The 20980-nt window shown below is 50.2% G+C and overlaps 1 protein-coding gene across 1 annotated transcript in view; it reads right to left on the bottom strand.

The window, feature by feature from the left end:
* The window catches only part of LOC104692291 (cat eye syndrome critical region protein 2), a 100998-nt gene extending 85336 nt beyond the window's left edge, over window positions 1-15662 (bottom strand). The window contains 1 exon segment of the mRNA XM_039571042.1: window positions 15467-15662. Within this exon segment, the coding sequence (XP_039426976.1) occupies window positions 15467-15649 (183 nt within the window). The 5' untranslated portion in view covers window positions 15650-15662.
* Window positions 15663-20980: the final 5318 nt, after the last annotated feature.

The following is a 20980-nucleotide window of genomic DNA, read 5'->3' on the forward strand; positions in this document are numbered from 1 at the left end:
AATCCCAAACCGGCTCAACCAGGCCGCCTTCCACCACTGCCCAAGGGCTTTCGCCTCCAACATTGAAATGCTAATCTGACTCTGTAAACCCATAAACAAAAACAAAGAGGAGGACACAAGAGGTAAAAAGCCTCCCTGAACTCCATCCCCAAACCCAATCTCCAGCATTCAGGCTCTGTCTGACAGAGCACGATTTTGCCCACAGGAGTGAGTCCCACAAGCTCTGATATCAAAATCGCTGGCAGGCAGCATCTTTATGGTCAGATGCATTTAAATGGCCACTTCCATCACACACTGGAATATCCTTTGTTTCAGAAATCTCTGAAAACAGCTTTCTACTGCAGCGACAGGCCAGACACAGATCTGCTAGCCTTACTTACTGCCCTTTTACAACAGGACACCATCAAATAATTATACCAGAGCTTAACTGGCTTCTGTATCTGGGCTCCAGCTTGACCTTGCATGCACTGTCCCACTTTCCCTGCCTCCCCCAAACCCACACTTTTAAGACCTATGCTTGCCCATGGCTCATAAAATGGGGGCAAGCACCTTCCCAGAGACCCTGGCTGGGAGTCGGAGTGGGAATCACAGATCTGGGTCTGCTCTGACCCAGGAAGGCAGAGGGGAGGGTAGGAAGGACAGCAAAGGTCGGCTTGTGGGGAGAGCAGATCCAAGTGCTTGGAAGTGGAGATGCTGAATCTCAGAGATCAGTAGGGACACAAGGGCATGCCAAGGCTCGCTGGCTGTTCTCTCTGCTCTTCCTTCAAACCCTCCCAGCACATCCACATCTGCAGAGAGTCAGCACGGGGGGCCACGTCTCACCAGCGAATGCTCCCTGCCAGAAGGAGCACTGAAACCACCTAATTACCCTGAAAGCGGCCCTTTTGTTTCCCACCCTCCCTGTTTTCTTCTGTCTCCTGACCTGTTTTCGAAAGCATTTTGGGCTGCCTGTCATGTGGAAGCCAGATTTTGAAGACAAAGCAGTGGCTCAAGATATTTATCCCTCTGCTGGCTCCAAGGACACTGCTGCTACAACCAATCTTCAGGGGAAAAGAGGACAGAGTCAGCAACACGGACCACGGGGAAGGGGAGAGCTGTTCTGCATGCCGCAGCAATTCCTTACTGGGGTAGCTGAAGCCAGCCGTGGTTAACTTAGGCCAGAAGGTCCAAGGGCTCTTCTCTGCCAAGTTTAGCTCTGGATGACAGTGAAATGTGCTTAATTTGACAGTTTCATTTTAACATGTATGGGCAAAGTCTAGAAGGAGACAGTGGCAGCAGCAAGGGAAGAGAGTTGGATTATTATAAGGTAGCTTTCCTGTTGCCTCAACCCAGTGTTTAGCACTAAAAATGGATACAAAAAAATTACAGATGCTAACTCCTCACCCTAGCAATGAAATGATCAAACACAGAGTGTCTTCAACATGGTAACAAATCCCTCACACATTATAAAAATCAGCCTTTCACTACAAATTTCAAACTGCCACACCTCTAGCATTACAGAAGCTGAAAGCTTGGGCACAGCACTGCGGCTGGAAAACACAAGGAAACTTTCTGTTTATTTCTCTTTTCACCTTTTTTTTTTCAATCTATAATAAGAGAAAGTTATGCCACTGATACGACTTCTGTGTCCTCCTCAAACCATTGGAAATATACCCTTGTGAGCATGTGCAAAATGCAGTTCCTGGAGCGGACACTGCAGCAGTAGAGAGAAATAGGTGGCCAACAAGAAGTTTAATCAGTGGAATCCTGCCAAATGCAAGGAAAGAACCCAGCCTGTGCCTACGTGCCAGTGGGGACAGGGAAGAATAATGCTTCAAAAGTACAGGAGAACATCTTCTGGTCTCTGTTTCTCCTCAAGAACTGTCAAGTGCATCTTTCCTTCTCTCTGCTTTTCACCAGGTGATTCTAAGCCATGGGCTGGGTTACTGTGCATGCCTTGGCACCAACTCCATGAGCCCAGCGCATTCTTTGGGCTGTTTGGAGACCGGATTTGTCCGTAGACCATTGCCAGGCACACTGATCACATACCAGGTGTGCCAAACACCAACTGAAGTGAAAGGGTATAAGACCGCATCATCTTCTCCTCTCCAGGCTCCCGATAAGACCACTCTGGCAGTACAGCAGTGGCTGCTTCACGACCACCACCCCCTTCTGCTCACAGTCCCCACATCGGGGAAGCTGCCCTCTCCATTTCACACAAGTGCATCCCAGGCATGCAGGGCAGTGAAGGGTTAATTTAATTAGTTCTGTGTGTGCTCAAAGAATTACAGGCAACTTCATTTAATTATTAAGTAGCCAATCAGGTAATCTCTGTATCTGATTAGCACACTAATGAAATAATGTCTTCCAGTTCAAAGCTGTCATTCCAATCAGGAGACAGCCCTTCAGCTAGAAGGAAAAGCTGGCCAGGTTTCCATGGGCTCAAGGCTTTGGGTTTTGAAGAGGGGAGCAGGGAGCAGAAACATTCCCACCTTGCCTCTCCCTGTCTCCAGTTCCAGAGAGGCTCCCTGATGCTCCAGGCAAGCGTCCTGCATCGCCACCACCACCACCCTTCTCTCCTGCTCCCAGATGCACGGGAAGACTCCAGTCTACAGAGCCTGGAGAGTGCCAGGCTGTTAAGAGTATTGCCTGGGCACTGCCAGCTGAGAGATCTGCTAAATATGTGAGGCATGGCTCTGCTGTGGTCTGCATGGGAGAAGAGTCACACAGCAAAGCCATTATAGCACTAAGAGGAAGCCAGAAACCTTCCTCCCTCCCCCATGCCACGCTCTGCTCCTGTGTCATATGCAGTTATTTCCAGCCTGGGGAAAAGTGCAAGGCGGCAGCTGTCACACGAGGCAAGGACTTGCCCCTTTTAAACAGGGATTTCAGGACTAAATGACCCATTACAATTAACACAGCTGCAAGAACTGGGACACTTCCACACAGCCCAAGAGGGGCTTTGGGAGTGGGGGAGGAAAGGAGGAGACAAGCAGAGGGCTAGGATCATACTTCCGAGACCTGGCGTGGAGTCTCCCATCCCTCCACCTTTTAAGCATTAGCTCAGCTGTTCTCTTCCAACTGCTACTGTTCAGCCGAAGCACAGCAGGGTGGGATGTGCAGCCCAGCCCAAGCCTGACACACACCTCCTCCTTTGGCCCCTTCCTCACGAACCTGCTCACACCCAGCTCAAACTCCCTTTCCCGAACAGCAGCACCAGCTACTCCACTACAGCACGGCTGCTTCGTGCATAGCTGCACACATCCTAACTTTTAATTAGCTAGCCCAGGTTTATCAGAGGAGCTGCAGCAGGATGTGGTTCAGCACGACCAAACCATCCCAGCTTCTATCCAAGGAGTCTGGCAGATGTTGCTGTCCAAGCTCCAGCCTGTGCTGCTGCCTCTGTATTGAGCATGTCCTCACTGCCAGTTTAAATGCTAACTCGTCTCCAATTGCCACAGCTGCCAGCATGTCTTCGTGTTTCTGAGCTCTAGATCATCTTCCGGATGGTGTTTCCACTCTGCCGGTGCCTCTCCGGCAGGGAAAGGGCGGAGCCTCCAGGATGCTCACGCCAAACAGCACTAGTTTTGTTTAAGTCACCCCTCCGAAACAAATACTGAGAGAATCACGAGAGGGAACAGAAAAGTTGTGAGCAGTCCCCAGCAGCCAGCCAGCCAGCCAGCTGGCTTTCTGTGAGAATGCTCAAGTGTTGACACTTTTTGTTGACCCTTCTTATCCTGAGAATACCCCATGAACAAGAACCAGCACTGCTGAGCAGGAAGAGACATCTCCCTCTCTTCTCTCTGCTGAATACAGTCATTCCAACTCAAGGAAACTGGTTAGATCAAGAAAGTCAGGCTTGGACAGCACAATGAAGCATCCACTAATAATCAATCCCTTCACAGCAGTCTTCCTGCCAACTGGCTAAGGACTAGGCAATGATTATAAACTGTAGTTGCTACTCCAAGGAAAAACAACACAACATCATATGGCGGCCCTTAAATTCTGAAACCAGTCCTGCCTACAAAAAGAGACAATTCTTTCTAACTGCCTGTCCCAAAAAAACCAGCCCTGAAATCCAAAGCTGGGTTCATCACAGATTGTATTTCACTAGTCACAAAAAATCCCCAACCAACCAAAAAGCAATAAAGCTTCCATCACTGAGGTTAACAGAAAATTCTAGGAGTGCTGGGAGGGTGAGTTTAACACCTCCCAAGATACCATTGTCACCCCGCTCTTGCTGGCATCCCACTCACTACCTGAGGAGGTGTGCACGGGAGAAGCTGGCAGGACAGGGCTGCCCCAGCACTCATTAACCAGCACAGATGCAATTCGAGCCCGACTTGAGCACAAGCCACTGAAGCAGCCACCTGGGGACCCGCATTCCTTGACAGCTCTGCCGCCCCGCACATTCCAGCCCCCTCATCCTCCGGCCCTGAAACCAGGTCAGGGAGGCACAGCATGACCTGATCTCCACCTCTGATAGCACCAAGCCCTGTCTCGTCCCCTCTTGCCACCCTTGCCACAGTCAGGCCAGATGTGTTGCCTCCCCCCAGCGAAAAGCGCAGAGCAAGGACACAGATACCCATCCAGGCATGTGCAGGGACACCCTCTCAATGCCACAGCTATTTGCAGATCAGCCATCATCCAAAACTTCCCAAAATGACAAAGTCCGGGCATTTGGCAGGTCACATGTTTACTACAGAGAGCAGTTTGTTCCACCAAGGGACTCGCAACACCCTCCCAAATTACACATTGCCCTTTAGGGGATGCCACAGCAGCTGGAATCAGCTCGCTCCTCACATTCCTTAATAAGCACTTCCACTGGAGAGCAGGGTGGATGCAGGGCATCAGCTGCAGTTAGTCATGACTGAGAGCTGGGCTCCCTTTCCTCATGCTCCCAGCACTATCTGCAGTCTAAGAATATCCAGCACCACCCACCCTGCTGGGGCAGGGGGAGTCAAGTGGTCCGAGCTCCCAGGCGTTACAGGTCTCCCTGCTAGAGGAGACTTCCACTCTGCCTTCCCCAAGCAGCAGCCTTCAGCGGGGCCCCTCGATAGCTGGTTGAGATCCTACAGATCATGGAAAGATAATCCATTGCACTACTAATGCACTACTGCAGCTGTCCATGGAGAAAATCCCCTTTCAACCAAAAAAAACCCCTCAAGCCCTTTGATCCTCTCCAACTCACAATTATCTTAAGGGCAAAATAGTCTTCAGTGCCTCGGCACCTTGTATCAGGCTGAAAGAATGGAAATCGAGACTGCTATTCCCTTTTTATTCTACATGGCTGCCCTGTCCGACAAGACAAGCTGCTCCAGCCTCTTCAGCACAGGCAAACAAATCCTGACGGGTAGATATCTGCATAGCTGGGTGACCAGAGCCACACTGAAACCTTTTTCTGGGGAAAAATTGTTTGTTTGTTTTGTTTTGCCTTTTTTAAAAAAAAGCCTGCATTTCTAAAAAAGAATTTTGCACTATTCTGGTTTTGTGCAAGACTCTCAGCTACAGGGAAGTTTAACTGATTTCAGCTGCATGTTCAGCACTGACTACAGAATGAACAATTCTCAGGCTCACCATCTAACTCCAATTTAAAACTTTTCTAACCAGAACGTTAACTTGAAAAAGAAAAAATGAAATGTAGCGAGGCTTGATGTAGCCCAAAACCCTTTCATGGAGGGTTTTACTGATAAGGTTTCTTCCCCAGGTGCCCTCACTGCTGCGTGACCTCTTGTTACCTGTGCAGGCTCACTCCACCTGCTATCCAGGGCTGCAGCGCGATAAGCGCTTCTTTCAGCAGAAGTGGCAGCTATAAAAAGCCCTTCCCCTCCCCGCTGCCTGTTTCCATTCCCGTGCCACTGCCTCAGTCATGCTGGTACAACCCTTTTGTGGGGCTGTGGAGGGAGCTGGCTGGGGGAACTGCTTCTGGTGAGGCGTAGCTCACTTTAAAGAAAGAAGTGTTGCGGTTTTTAATGCGGGCGAGCAGTTTTGCTGCCAGCCGAGACGGTGGCAGGAGCTGCTGTGGGAAGGCAGCTTGAGAATTGATGTCCTCAGGTTCCACCAGCCACTGCTCCTGAGTCCACGCTAGCAACGCAGGGAAAAACAGCCACGTGATGGCCAGCTCTCCATGAAGAACACAAAAATATGAAAGAAAAAAAAAGTCCCTTCTCTAATGCTCCGAAATCCTTTTCATTTCAGGGGTACTACGGTATATAACGGTTTTTAGAAAACTCATCCAAAAATCCCAACAAAGTACTACTCCTTGTGCACATTTCTCCATCAATCCACCACTAATAAGGTTTGAATTCTCGACTGGCTCAACCTAAAGCAACAGGAGTGCCGGAGCCTTGGACACGCTTTCCTAGAGGGAGTGCTCAGCATACTTGGCCACTCCAATCATCCCAAACACGTTTACATGCCAATGCACCCATGTGGCCTGGGAAATGCACGGACTCGACGTGATCTTTGCAAGAGGAGGGCGCAGTAAAGAGAAGCAAAGGGAAGCACTGAGAAATGTCATACGCAGGGGCACGCAGGGCTGCCATCTTCCATGCTCAGACTGGGAACCCTTCTGAAACCAGGACCCACTTTCTCTTGCAAGTACAGTGTATTTTGCATTTGCAAATGCATTTCACTTCCACAGAGAGCCGTTAATGTTGTGTATTCAGGGGACATGAAGAGGCTTACATGGTGGGCCAGTAAGGGTTACAACTAAGTGAGGTCAACAAATACCACAAGAAAGCATGGAAGGGGTCTTTTTCCTTGCTTATTTTTCAGTATTTGAACCTTCCCAGCACACCAGAAGAGGGAGCCTTTGACTCCTCTCCCATGCTCATCATTTGTTTTATATTAGCAACAATGACAAGCTCTATTAAGAGTCAAGCTCTTTAAGTGAACTCTCACCCTTTGCCTCCTAAAACAAACAAAAAAACCCAAGCAAGCAAAAAAAAAAAAAAGCCTCCAACCACAACCCTCTTTGCCTTGTGTTATAGATATATAAATATTTTTGCTGCCACACAACTCCCTACATAGAGGGCTCACCAGAAAGGAGAATACTAGATCTGCCTTCCAGCCCTCCAGCCATACAAAGCTCCAGCCCCTTTATAGCAGACTTAGCTGGAGAGAAGGAGCCAGAGAATTAATGGCTTTACCAAAGAGAAGGAAAAAGACCCTCCAGAGCTCCTTTTACATCACCAGCCCCAGCAACCAGAACTAAACTACGGCTAGGGTTTCAAGAGCCACAGTGGATTGACCCTGCAGCTTGCAACCACCAAAAGCAGGAGGTCCCGCTCCCACCACAGGACTACAACCCCTGCAAAAACCCGGCCAGGGCCCAGCGAGCAGCTGGGATGGTGCCAGGAAAGGGGCAAACCACAGAGGCAGAAGCGTGGCTGAAGCGAAGGCTTGAAAGGGAGAGAGATCTTCTTTCTGGCAGCCAAAATCCTTCTGGCAGCCGGCAGCCCCCAAAGCAGAGCTTCGTGTTTCACTGCCCCCTCAGCAGTGCATGTGCTCTCCTTCCCACCAGGCTGAAGGAGTCAGCTTGACCACACTGATGCAAAAACCAACAAAGACACTCCCCCTCCGTTACTGAACCAAGATAAGTTACTGCAGGGAAGAGCTGATCCAGTGTGAGTGCACCCAAGGGTGAAGAGCTTGCACTGTTCAAATCAGACCAGTCCAAAAACTACACTAAACTGGTGGCCTAGCCCAGGGTAGGGGTCCCTGAGGACCATTACGCCCCTCATGTTTCTAATAATTTGGTGTTAACTTTACATGCTGCCTTCCCCAGCCAGCCCTCAACAGTCCTACCCCGGATAATACCAGCAGCTTTGCTTTTTCAGTGGAAAGCTGGTGTTTTAGTTAAGCATTTATAGTATATAAAGAGTTTGTCAAGAAGTTGAGCCAGCCCTGAAAGGAGTTGCCACATTGGGCTGCAAGACCACCTCTGAGCAAAGCAAAGACCTTGACTGCCATCGGTGCTTAGTGTAGAGTTATTCCCCCGTCCCTTGTAAAGGCGGTCCATAAAGCCCCCCCCAAAAAGCAGAAAAATGAGTGTTCTGCCAGTAAGCAAACTGCACTCTCACCACTTTTCCCCATCAGCTGTTTGCTGTTCCTCACACAAAAGGCTGCAAACCCCTCCTAATTGCAGGAGCCTTCCACCTAACAGACCCTGCTCTCGAGGCCCTCCTCCCCAGGAACTGGGGGAGAACTGGGGCACAATAGGAAGGAGACCGGCTAAAGGGAATAGATCTGTTAAATTAACGCATTTTCTGTCAACCAAATCAGCTGCCCCTAGTGCTATTGTTGGTGAAACAATGGAGACCCCAGGAATGGGCACCCATTAAAAGGAACAAGCCTGCTGAAAGGATACACTCTGAGGCACAGCCTTGTGTGTTTAACAGGATTCTCTACTGTAAGGAAGGAGGAATCACTAGGCTGCATTGTTCCCACCACCACAGCAGATGCTGTTGCTTCTGGTAACGAGGAGGGGGAGAAAAAATTTTTAAAAAAATTCATACCTACCTACAATAAGGTTTACACGATAAACTTTTAATTCGGGAATTTTACCTCCTTGGCTGTTGTCATTTCTACCCACAGCCCTTTTCTTGAGGAGATTTTTGCCTGAAAGAAGTCTATGAAAGCATCCATTGCCATTACAAAAGTTAATTCTTCACCCTTCATGCAGGCACTTAACAGATGCCAGGGGCAGAATGGCACAGCTCTGCCGGCATTATGCGCTGGGAGAGAAAGACCGCAGTTAAGCAGGTCTACATATAAAGCTGCAACACTTTAAAGGTGTTACTTTTAGCTGGTTTGGTCAGAGCAAATTCCACAAGGAAAAACTTTTGAGGCCTAATTTAGAGGCGCTGTGCAGAAGTTTAAATCGGCTGATTGAATTGGCACGGGTTTTTTTGTGGTATTTGGGTCTTCTTAAGCAAAGCAAAGTCATATTTAAGCTCCTACACAAAATACTATTTTTTTTTTCTAGTGGGGAAAGACTCGCACCTGATTATCTTAAATCAGTCTTAAAATAAACTCAGCTTAAACTGTTAAACTTGTGGGTACACAAACACTTCAGCTAACACCAGGCATGATTTTCAGTGTCAGCTGTGCCAGCAGAAGAATTGCCTATACTAACACCACATAAATTCTGTAATATCAGCCTCCATGTGCTCCATCGAATCTCTGAAATTCTTACCGTGTTCCTCCTTCTCTTCTGCCTTCGACTGCTGCAGTCATTCCCCAACTCCCCTGTCACCTAACTCAGATCCATTCAAAATGTTGTTGTCAAAATAACCTTCCTTACCCATTGTTCAGACACCCTTTGGCTTCGTGCACTCACTACTTGTTCCTTTTCATAGGCTTAAGATAACGTTTTAACTCACGTATCAGCCTCCTGAACCACCTATTCCTTTTTTGTTGTTGTTTTTTGTATCCAATTACACTAGAGTATCATTATACAAAATGTAAACACGAGTGCAAAAGTTTAAGATCTACAGTTGGGAAAGATGTGACTTGCATTTGAAATGGAAACTGATACAATGCTGCCCAATTTGCAGACCACTTGAAACAACAGCTCTGAGAAGTATCTCTCTGCCTCCCCCCTCCATTAATCTCAATGAACTCTAGAGCCCAACACGGACACGTAGAGTGTTAATGATTCTATTATGAACAGAATAACCAAGACAGCAAAAGCGAAGACCAGCAAAGCAAGAGCTGGCGCTGGAGCAGACATGGGGAGAGGGATGGGGCACTGCAGCAACTGAACCAAACAGCGGATGGGACAGGTAGAAAGAACAACAAAACCAGTATCAAGCCTTGATTTTGTTTTGTTTTTTAAACAACAAACACCCAGCTCGCACCCTCTACTCTGATGAAGCTGGTGCTGCCCAGGGGAAGCAGAACCATCACAGAGTGACTGTAGTACATATCCCAAATTCACACAGTGGTCCATAAATGGGTCTCTCCACACAACAGGACCAACACTTTCTTTTCAGTCTATTTGAATTCCATAATCTTTTCCAGCCCTGTCTACTCTCTGTACAGCACCTCTCCCTGCACTGCCAGTTACTCCACCTTTCCTCAGACAACGTGTTTTTCCTAAAGCAAGGTGCTTCACAGGAGAGGGAAGTTTTAGTGAGCAGATCTATTGTTCGCTGCTGCTTCAGTCACTGCCCACTCCCTTCCATTTCAATGTTGCCGACTGTGAACAGGCAAATGGCAAGAGGGGCGGACGTCCTCATGACCGAACTATTCTACTGAAAAGGCGTTTAAACCCAGAACTACCCTCAATGATCACAGCTGACCACCATGAATTCACCAACATTTTAATCAGCTTGCGGCACCTTCTTGCTGCATTGATCTTACTTAGATTTTAAATTCTTCTGCTCAGAAACTACCTGGCCATCTCAACTATCACAGAGCAGGATGAGGCCCCAGTAGACGTTGTGTATGCTACTGTAATACAAATAATAATGCAGCACCAGACCCGAATAGCTACAGAGGGGTGAAGGCTGTACCCGGGTACCGTACCCTACTGTCCGTGTAATTAACCCCATACAAGCCACTGACAGAACAGGAAGGTTGTGCCATTTTGGTGTCATGGATCCCAAGAGACACACCCAAAGGGCAGAGCAAGGGGATCCACAGAGAATTTTCAGCAGGACTTAACGTGATAGGACAGCAGAGGTCAGAGCATACTTGGCCATCCTGCTCTCACTAGGAAAAGTTCTTTTCAAAGTATCAAAATTCTAACACTCTGTTTAACACATTAATTTTTTCTTTCTTTTAAAGCTGTATCTGATTTGCACAGATAGAAGAAACCCTGTTCTCTGCTCTCTCCTTCTCCAGCTCTCCCTCTCTCCACACTCTTCCCTCCTCCTGGGGGACCCAGGGGAGCAGTAGCAGCCGCTGGTTTCTAACAGCCACATAATATTCCTGACAGAAAGAGCCTGTTCAAGAACTGCCACGGAGATACCACACTACAGAAGGAAAAAGGTAGGCAAGAGCAGCAGTGCCCTGCCTGTGGGTGGGAGGAATGTACCTAAAGCCAGAGCCAGAGCCTGAAGTGCCAGGAAGGGGCAAGAGGCAAGCTTAAAGCTGTAGTGAAGTTAACAGCAGAGGCAATTTGCCCAAAGGCGCTTTTAAAAACCACAGGAAAAGATTTATGTTTTCCCTGTGTAATGTGGCTTTTCCCCCTTTTCCAAATAAACTAAGTTAACAACAATGTTTTGACTATTTTCAAGCACGTTGTGGAAAGTCACCTCCCCTCGACCTACCCAGGCAGAAGTCCCTAAATGTTTGAGTCCACAGCTCCTGGGAGCACATGCCAAAGAGCTGGGTGGCCACGCCACACTGGCTCCTGTCCAGCGTTTCCAAGTTGCGCTGAAATACGGTTGAAAACGTTAAATATTCTCCCAATATTTTTGATACAAACAATCCCCACAGCTGCCAGGAGGATATTTCAGTTGCAGAGGGGAAGGGCACATGGCCAGAAGATACTTTGACACAAGAGGTGTCCCACATTACAGTCCAGTCTTGAAGAGGGAAATAAATCACTCCCTATCATCACTTGCACTAACTTGACTGTGGAAAGCATCCTTTCTGTCCATCAAGGCAATGACAACCAAAAGAAATGACGTGCCCCACACAGCCACACCTCCTCCTGCCGCAGTGCTGTTAGAGTAGGTAAGGACAAACTCACTGATGCAGATTAGTTTGATGCAGGGAGGTTGGATCAGATGACCCAGTGTGGTCCCTCACAACTTCACCCATCCTGTGATTCTGTGATTTTACAAACCACCAAGAAATATGCCATGACAACCAAGCCAACACAACTAAAAGAGCACTTTTGAAGTGGCATGAAAGTTTTGTACAGCAGATGGCTGACAAGGCAGCCATTTAAAAGCCAGAAGAAAAAAAAACAACCAACCCACCCCAGAAGGCAGAAGTGCTCTCTGCCATCCTCAGATCCATGTAAAAACACGGCATGAAGCTGAACACGTCCCGAAGCACCCGCTTCTGTCCCACTGAACTTTTGACCTGCTGGCGGTGGCTGAACCCCTCCTGAGTCCATTGCCGGGTGATGCTGCAGCAGAGATTTAGAAAGACGAACCTCGTCAGGCGCCTGCATCTGCCAGAGCCAGCATGAGGGCCAGCTGTGCCCACCCCCTCCCCAAACAATGCCCAGGGTCCAGCCTGATGGATGCGCCTCTTTCTTTCTGGACATCCCTTTCCCTGCAGTCTCTGGCTACACACCGGTCCAGCAAAAGGAAAAACAAAACATTTGCTTCTCAGGTTCCTGCCATCCAGCTGCCGGTGGCAGCCCCGCATCTGGCAGCCTGGAAGCTTCATTTTCTTTTGGGCCAATAAGTAGAGGGTAAAGGGTTTGCATTTATAAAAGTGAAGAGGTGGAAAAAAAAAAAAAGAAGAGAAGATTTCCATTCTGCCTCTGTATATTACTAATGACCCCAAACTTCTCAAATACCCTCAGCAAATCTGCTCGGCATGGGAGCGATGGGTCTAGATGGCCTATCATTACAGAGCCTTCCCGCTAGCTATGGACAGATCCACCAGAAGAAAAAAAATATCAGGTGGGAAGGGGTGGGGGGGGAGGGCAGGAGGGGAGAAAACCAAAAAATAGCAAGGGCTTTTTAAAAATGTCCAACAGAACACCACAAATTGGAAGATCAGGTTTTGTCTGGTTTGAGGACTGCAGGGACGGTAGCTGTGAAACCTTAACCTCACCCGCCTGCTGAAATTGGAGGGAGAGTGAGAGCAGGGGATATTTGTTTCAAGCAGAATTAGGGCTTGTTTAAAACTTTTGCCTTTTGTAACGATGTTGTAAGAGTTTAGCACCAAACTCCCCACTGGAGATACACTGGTATCAAAAACAGCAAAGAAAAGAGCCACCAACCAGAATTTAAGCTCAGAGGAGCTCAGTTCTCCTAGGAAGGAGAGAATATCCAACAAGATCCAGCTGCATCCAGCATAAGACAGAGTTGGACAAACATCAGCTGTGAAGCTCAAGGAGTTTGAGCATGACCATCCTCCAGCTGAAACCCTCTGAGCCTGAGATCTCCTTTTCTCCTTCCACATACACAGATTGACTCAAAGCACCCATTTTACTCTGCATCCAAATGGATTGGGGTAATCACCCCTGGGTTACACATGAGGGGCAGTGACTCTTGAGGGGAGGGGCACTCCTTAATCCGCTGGTGTTCAGCCACAAGCACAGCTCCCCACAATAAACAAAGCTAAAGCAAGAAAATATACATGAGCACAGACTCACTTTTTATGGCTAGCTAGGGTTTTATTTCCCCCTAACATGTGCTTTAAATCCTAGCATCTCTACAAACCCCTAGAAAAATAGCCACCTCCATTTTATTCAGACACCCCTGAAACTCAAGCATGTCTCAGAGGTAGCAGTGAGACAGCCAGAAGGGGCACTGACATTATTAGGTCAAAAACCATGGAAGAAATCTTCCTTATGCAGCTAAATAAAGCACAAATTTAAAAAAAAAATCACACAGAGCAGTACTCTTAGAAAAAAGTGTAAGTCTCATAGCTGGCCATTGGTTTCAAACCAATTTGGGCAAGCTCTTTGTGCAAAGATCTGTTCCCAGACATCCCTGAAAACAGCGATGAGACTGGAACAACTACACCAGGCAAGAGGTAACAAGATGGTGAGCTTCAAGGAACGGCAACTTTGGAAACTGCTCGAGCTGGGCTGCTCACGCTGTGCCGGGGAAGGAGATTTACTCCACGTGCCTGAAGAAGCAGAGTTCTGACAGCCGCATCCGTCCTCTCACAGCATCCCGATTTTAACCGCAATTTCCACCGACCCTCGAACAAACGCCATGCTTTAAAACCCATTTCTGCCAAGGGCTGCAGGCCATCCACGTGCACGGAGTTTTTTGGCGATGTTTTCGGTGTGCTGCTTCTGCTCTGCAACACCCCCAGCACCAACGCGCCCGTACTCCTCCTCCTGCTCCCGGGCATCCCCCCCCCAAAAAAAGCAAGTTAATTTGTTCCGAGTGATGATGTTAACTCCCCCAGCCTAAGCGTGCTCCGGGAACCAAAGGGGAGCCCACATTTACTTCATTTGTGAAGCAAGCCAGATGCTAATTGCCTCCAAAGGTGAAAGGCTAGTGCCTTGGCCCTTTTATCATTGTAAATTCAGGTTCCTTCAAGACTTTGCGCTGCTGGGCCCGGAGAGCCTCCCCCTTTAATGGTTTGGCATCAATAGGAGGGGGAGGGGAGTTCCCTGTCGCAAGAAGTTGCATCATTGAGAGATCTTATCCCCTTTCAAGATTTCGTACCGCATAAGGGATTCCCCCTCTTCAGAAATTCACATCCTGCTCGAGGAGTTTTGCTCTTTAGGACTCCGCGCATCCCATTGAACTTTTAAGCATCTTTGGAATTCGCATTCACGGGGCAATTACTGTCTTTAAAAAACACACGCCACCACGTTATTCACCCGGTTTATTGCCAACGCGCTGGCAAGAATAGCTTTTCACAGCAAGCACAAAAGATTTCCTACCAGGACACACTTTGTTTGTAACATTTGTAGCCAGCGCACAAAATATTTACGGGACATTAGCGGCGCACATGAAAATAAGTAAATAAAAAAAAAAAAAAACCCAAACCCAAACAACCCACACAAGAAAGTTACACGGGAAAACGGGTAAGGAGGTACGAAAGCGGAGAGCTTTCCCTCCGTGAGGGACAGGGGCGGTGGTGAAGGCACCGTCGATCCCCCCGGCGGCTCCGCTGAGCCGCACAATGAGCGGCGCGGTGCCCCGCGGAGCTCTCCGGCCTCGCCGGGATGCGGGAGAAAGGCTCGGCAGGACCCTCCGCGCCCCCCACCCCGCGGCGGCACCGGCCAGGTGGGGACCCCCACTCGCAACAAAAGGAGCCGACCCGGGCACAGCTGAGCGGGCTGGGGAAACCCCCCAACAACAGCCGCTGGCACCCGCGGGGGAGGTGGGGGGTTACCGGCCCGGGCCCGCCTCTCGCCGCCACCATTTTGGGCACGGGGGACCCACCGCGGGCTCCGTGCCGCGTCCGTCCCCCCGCCACCTTTGTGTGCGGACACCGGCCCGGCGGAACAATGCGGCCCGGCGGGGCCGGCCCCGCTCCGCCCGCGGCCGCCCCCGCCGTGCGCCCCGCCGGCCCTGGAGCGGGGGGCTCCTGCCCGCCGCCGCCCACCGGCGCCCGGGACGGGCGCGCCGAAAGTTTGCGAACGCGCCCCGGAGGGACGGGGAAGTTGCCGGGTCCGCCGCAAGCGGAGGGGGACACGCCGCGCTGCATCACGTCGGAATCCAGCGCCTCGCCGGGGGCCGGGGGGTGCCCCCCGCCACATCGCGGGGCAGCGGCAGCGGCGTGCGGGATCCGCCGGGCAGCGGGGGCGCAGCGGGGACGGCGGCGGGGACGCAGCCCGCGGGCTGTCCGGCGGGACGGGGCGCGGCGTCCGCGGGGCTCTCACCTCGATCTCGAAGTCGGGCAAGCGGAAGGCGGTGCGGAAGAGCGAGCAAAAGTGCGCGATGGCCGGGACTTCCCACCAGGAGCGGAGCTCGTCCAGCGCCACCGCAGCCGCCGCCTCGGGGCCGCCGGTGCCGGCTACGCTGCCGCCGCCGCCGCCGCAGCCGCCGTCCTCCTCCGGGCACATCTCCCGCGGCCGCCGTCCGCCCGCTCGGTCGCTGCCTCCCTCACTCCGCGGGCGGCTGCGTGTGCCGCCGCCGCTCGGCGCTGCGGCCCCGCCCGCCCCCCGGCGCCACGCCGCTCAGCGGCCGCCCCCCGGCGGCCCCGCGCTGCCCCCTCGCTGCCGCCCGCGCACGGGGCGGCTCAGGGCCGGCGGGGGCGCTGCTGCTGCCGCTGCCCCCCCTACCGCGGGCGGCCGCCGCTGCGCGGGCCCATCCTCACCACCCTCATCACCCTCATCACCCTCATCCTCCGCCTCCCCGCGCCGCCGCCCGCGCCCCGCGCAGGAACCGCCGCGCCGCCGGGAACAGATGGGCGCGGGGGGGCGGGGCGGGGCGCGGGGCGCGGGGGGCGTGTCACGGGGCCCCAGGGCCAATGGGAAGGCGCGGCCGCGCGGGGGGCGGGGCGGAGCGGGCCCGGCGGGGCGGGGCGCGGGGAGGGGACAAAAGGCGTGAGGGCGGGGCGGGCGGGGCGGCGCGCGGCCGGGCACGAGGAGGGGGCGGGCCCGGCGCTCATCACAACAACAGGCCCACGGCGCCACGGACACGCCCACAGGGGCGGGGGCAGCGGGGCGGCCGGGGCCGGCGGGCCGGGGCTCCCGCTCGCTCCGGTGCTCCCGGTCCCGGTCCCTTGGCTGGTCACTGGGAGCGCCCGGGAGCTACCGCGGATGGCTCCTGGGTGCAGCGAGCCCCTGGGAATCCCCCAGGGTTTCTGCTCTCACTCGTGCCTCTGAGTGGGGGAGCCCGAGCGGCGCTTCTTGTTCTCCGCGTGCGGCTGCGCGAGGAGCCACACAGCCTCCTGAGTGTCACCCGCACTCCCAGTGCCTCCATTCCTCCTGAAATGAAGAGCAACGCTGCCCTGTTTTGAGTTGCATTAGGGGAAAATATTCAGCAGCAAATAGGTATTAATGACCTGCTTGTGGAACTGCCTTAATGGGACCGAGCTTCCGTGAAACACCAAGCAGCTGTGACTTTGTGTGCTGTCACTGCATCACCTGACAGCCTCTCTGTGGCCACCACAGTCCAGCTGCAAAACAGGTACAAAGGATCACTGTGCCCAGCTGCCTCGGCTCAGGGTCCTACCTCCAGTGAAACCTCTGTAAAACTGGTGTTCAACCACAGTCACGGCACAGCAGAGATTTGCCGAGCTTAGGCTGTGGCTGAGGGCAATTCCTTCAGAACTGGACTAATCCCATGGGCTGGTCTTAACTAGCGTGGATGCAAGGAAGCAGTAAAATGCCTGAGTTGGAGTGGGAGGGGGATATCCCCTTTCAGGAGCAGCCTGAAGATCCAAGGGGGAAAACACATTGCAGATATCCCACTCTGACTTGGAGGCGTCAGAGAGGGAAATGCTGGTGGTCTCAGTCAGCGTCATCGTATTGCTGCTGAGCTAACACCTGCTGACATAAAGCAGTCTGATTTCAGAGTCTCCAACAAGCATGTACTTTTGAGGTCTCCGGGGTTTCCTCTCCCTTTTTCCCTTCAAAATGAACGTATCGACAGAGAATAAGGTGAAGGCGTAAGCTCGGTGCTGTGTCTCAGGCCACTGCCTAACAGCCTGACCGGGGAAAACTGGCTGAGCATGGGAACAGCTAGTTTAGAGAAGAAACAAATCAAGGAGCAGCAGTGTGGCTCAGCAAGAATGAACAAGCTCTAATTTCATTGCCCTTTTTCCTATCGCGGGATCAAGGGATACCCAGTGAAATTGGAAGGAAGCGAATTTAAAATGGTGCAAGGAAATATTTGTACCATGTGTAATTAACACATGGCATTTGTTACCATGAGCTTTCATTGAGGCCGGGAGATTAGCAGGATTCAGAAAAGGATTAGACATTTATATGGACACCAAGAACATTCATGGTCACATTAGACAGGATATAAATAAATTTTAGAAGGGATATAAACTGTCAGGCTTCAAGGCACAACATAACCACTAACTGATGGCGAGGGATTAGGGAAAAACTTCCCTTGTGGGCGGGTTCTTCTATAATTGTCCACTACGGGGTTTCTTGCACCTTTCTTTGAAGTATCAGAGAGTAGCAACTGTTGAAGTAAGAAGACTGAATTAGGAGGGCTACCAGGCTCATCTGGTGTGGCAACTGCTGTGCTCTTTGGGGGTCTGTGAGGGTCGCCTGAGAAATGGAGTGGCAAAGAGGATGACACAAGAGGTACCACCAAGCCTCTTTTTCTTCAGACCCAGACCTTGCTTTCCTTTGCTGTAAATTTCACTCAGGAAATAGGTTTCCTATGCCTCCCCCACCAATGTACACTGTTTTTAAAGTGGTTTATTAGCTATCTTTCTAAGTTCGGCCTTTGCATCTGTTTTCCCTAAAAGCTTTTGACTTAGTTCATTTATTGTTTGAAGGAGACCAATATGTTATACTGAAACCCTGACTGTGTTTCAAGGCACAATGACTGCAAGACTTGATCTTGAGCAAGACAGGATCTGATCTCTTGTGTATTGTGTCTGCCTGCACTGGATCGAGCCAGCTCCAGCTGCACTGCAGTAACTGTGAGAGGAGAGGGCAGGCTAACTCAGAGCACTTTGTCAACATGCAGGATCACTATAAAGTACCAACAGCTCTGCGTGAAAAATCTCGAGCACGGAGATCCTCGGGCACAGCTTCCTCTGGGCCGGTTACAGAATTCTACAGTATTACCTAATGCCTAATTCTTCCACAGAGCTAACTTTTGGTCCCCTGGCCATGTAAGGGGAGTTTATGTTGCATTTCTGTCTTGCTCTGTGCTGGCATTCCTCCCTGAATTCCTGTAATGTCCAGCCGTGGCTTATCTTGCTGCTGCATCTCGGCTTGTTCTTGACACTAGGTCAAACAGCTTTGTAGTATCCCCACTCTCTACCCTGCTAAGAACTTTGTGAACTTTAATGAAGACTCCTAATCTCTCTTTTTGTCAGAAGAGCTACGGTACCAATTTTGCCTAATGTTTTTTTGAATTAATTTGGCTCCCTCTATCGTCCCCATTATTTCTGTTGGACTGTGTTTTCTCTTACAATGTTCTTTTTATTCCAGGATGCTGGGGGCTGCCCACAATCACTTAAGGCTGCTTCCCTTTTCTAGATTTTTACACTGTTCTTAAATTACTTCTTTAAATTTCTTATTCAAGCACAAAAATCTCTGCTCTCCCACTGCTGTTCAACAGTGGACAGAGATTTGGTGAATACACTACGGTGTTTCCTCTTCTTTGATCCATGTGCTTCTTCTCTTCCAAGCCACCTTTGGTTGTGAGTTTCCTGTCCATAACTAACAAAACCAAAGCCTGCTCTGGCCAGTGTCCTTTCCAAGTATGCTACATTCTTCTTCTGGACCATATTTTTTTTTCTAGGCTGTTGGTAAGACTTCCCCTACCACTGATTTTTTAGCTCAATATCCAACCCTGGCTGCTCACTACCTTCCATACTTACACTCCTCTCCTGTCTTCTGTGCTCTTTCTCTTCCTTTCTTCCCAGACTGACTGAGGGTTGAGTCCTTGTGCCATGTAGAGCCACACTGAGGCTGATGGACCAAATCAAAGCCTCTTGTTTTTGTTGCTCCAGGTCATCTCTAGATTTCCAAACTTGCTTTCATGAGAAAAAAAGAAAAAACCCCAAACAAATTCAAAGTGCCAAAAGCAAATTAAAAAAAGGTTGTAGATCTGCAGGGACTGCATGTCCCTAGTCTTGTATGACAAATAATTTCACCTAAGAACAAAAAGAAGAGAGGAGTGTTCCCCACTTTCTCCAGAAACACCTGTCATCTGTGCCTGATCTAAAGCTTAGATGACAGGTAGATTTCTTGTAGCCTGCTTCTGAAAGGTAATGGATTACTGACAGGCACAGGTCGGTTCCTCGCCAGCTGAAGTGATATTATCATTAATAAAGATCTCTTTTAAAGGGACTCTTGAGTTCCTTGCATTTCCACCACCCGGCTTTAAGCTAAAGCCCGGCAGACTATGTTCCTATAAACTAGGTTCAGTAGGAACTGCAGTCTTCCCTTGCAAGGACTCAAAAGCACTTGCAGAAGGACCAACCAAACCTCAGACTCTGTTCTTACTGGCAGCATGTTCTCAGAAGGACGTGGCTTTGGGAAGTTCAAGTTTTCCCAATTCAGGGGAAATGATTTAACAATAGATAAAGCCTAACATTTCTGTTTCTTCAAAACAGAACTTTTGCATTTCTGGCTGTGAAGAGCTTCATCTCCCTTTTCTAGCCTGTCTGAATTTTACTGCTTCCTTCTTTGTGTTGACCTCCCTCAACATCTATCACCAGCAAATCTCACTGCCTTTGCTTCTCTTTGCTGAGTTATGGAGTAGAAGACAGATGTGATTTCACCTCCTACTTTCGCCCCAAGTTACTTCTTCCTTGTAGGATTCTTCATGTTTTGATCCATCTTCAAGTTGCTTGTTCCCTTTTCAATGCCTCCTGAAGAGCTTTACATAGCGCAGTTGAAAAGCCTTCCTGAACAGAGCAGAGGCTGCAGTACTCAGCCCTGGGAGGTCTGGCTTTGATCCCTGGATCTGCTTTTCCTACTCAGACAACAAATCAAGGAAACTGAGGCACACACAGTGAAAATGAAGGCACAGATTTTTCTGGGTAGTGCTGGAGCTAGAGCCATGGAGGCAGCCATGGGGATCACAGAAGAGGTGTGGAAGCAGATGAGAAATTTTGCTTCTTTCAACTAAACCAGGAGAGTCAAGAGAAAAAAGCCACGTTGCATTTTGATAATTACTTCTTTTGAGCCACTAGTTATGATTTCATAAGGAGTAGGGAAAGCAGTGGCACACAAGATGCATGAAAGCCAACAGGAGTGGTTGAAAGAGAGCAAAACAGATTTGATGGAGGACAGCACTGTAGTCAAGAGACTGTGTAGGATGAGAGAGATACAAGGGAAGCAGGGGATGAGAGAAGCTGGTAAATACTCTGAGAGGGGGAAGTAAATACATCTCCTTCCTAATTAGCAGCGAGTAAGGAAAAGTCTGTAGTCACAAACACTTGTGGAGTGGAAGGAGCTGGAATGCAGTGAGGGAGAGAGAGAGAGAGAGAGAAAGGGTGAGGAATGTCTGAGATGGCAAAGTCAGGGAGGGAGAAGCTGAATGAATGAAGAAATGCACAGTGAGGGCAAGGTCTGCTGGTGAGTGGGATGCTGCAGGGCTGAAGAAGAAGGTGAGATGAGGAAGGTAGAAAATGTTTGATCTAAACAGCTTAACAATGTGAAGTTTTAAGTTACCAAGCGAAAAGATGAGGGAGTCAATAAAAAGGGGAGCCAGTTGAGACATGGGTGGGCACAGACAACAGCTGTGAAAGG

The sequence above is a fragment of the Corvus cornix genome, chromosome 1A (assembly GCF_000738735.6).
Source record: "Corvus cornix cornix isolate S_Up_H32 chromosome 1A, ASM73873v5, whole genome shotgun sequence".
NCBI classification, from domain to species: Eukaryota; Metazoa; Chordata; class Aves; order Passeriformes; family Corvidae; genus Corvus; species Corvus cornix.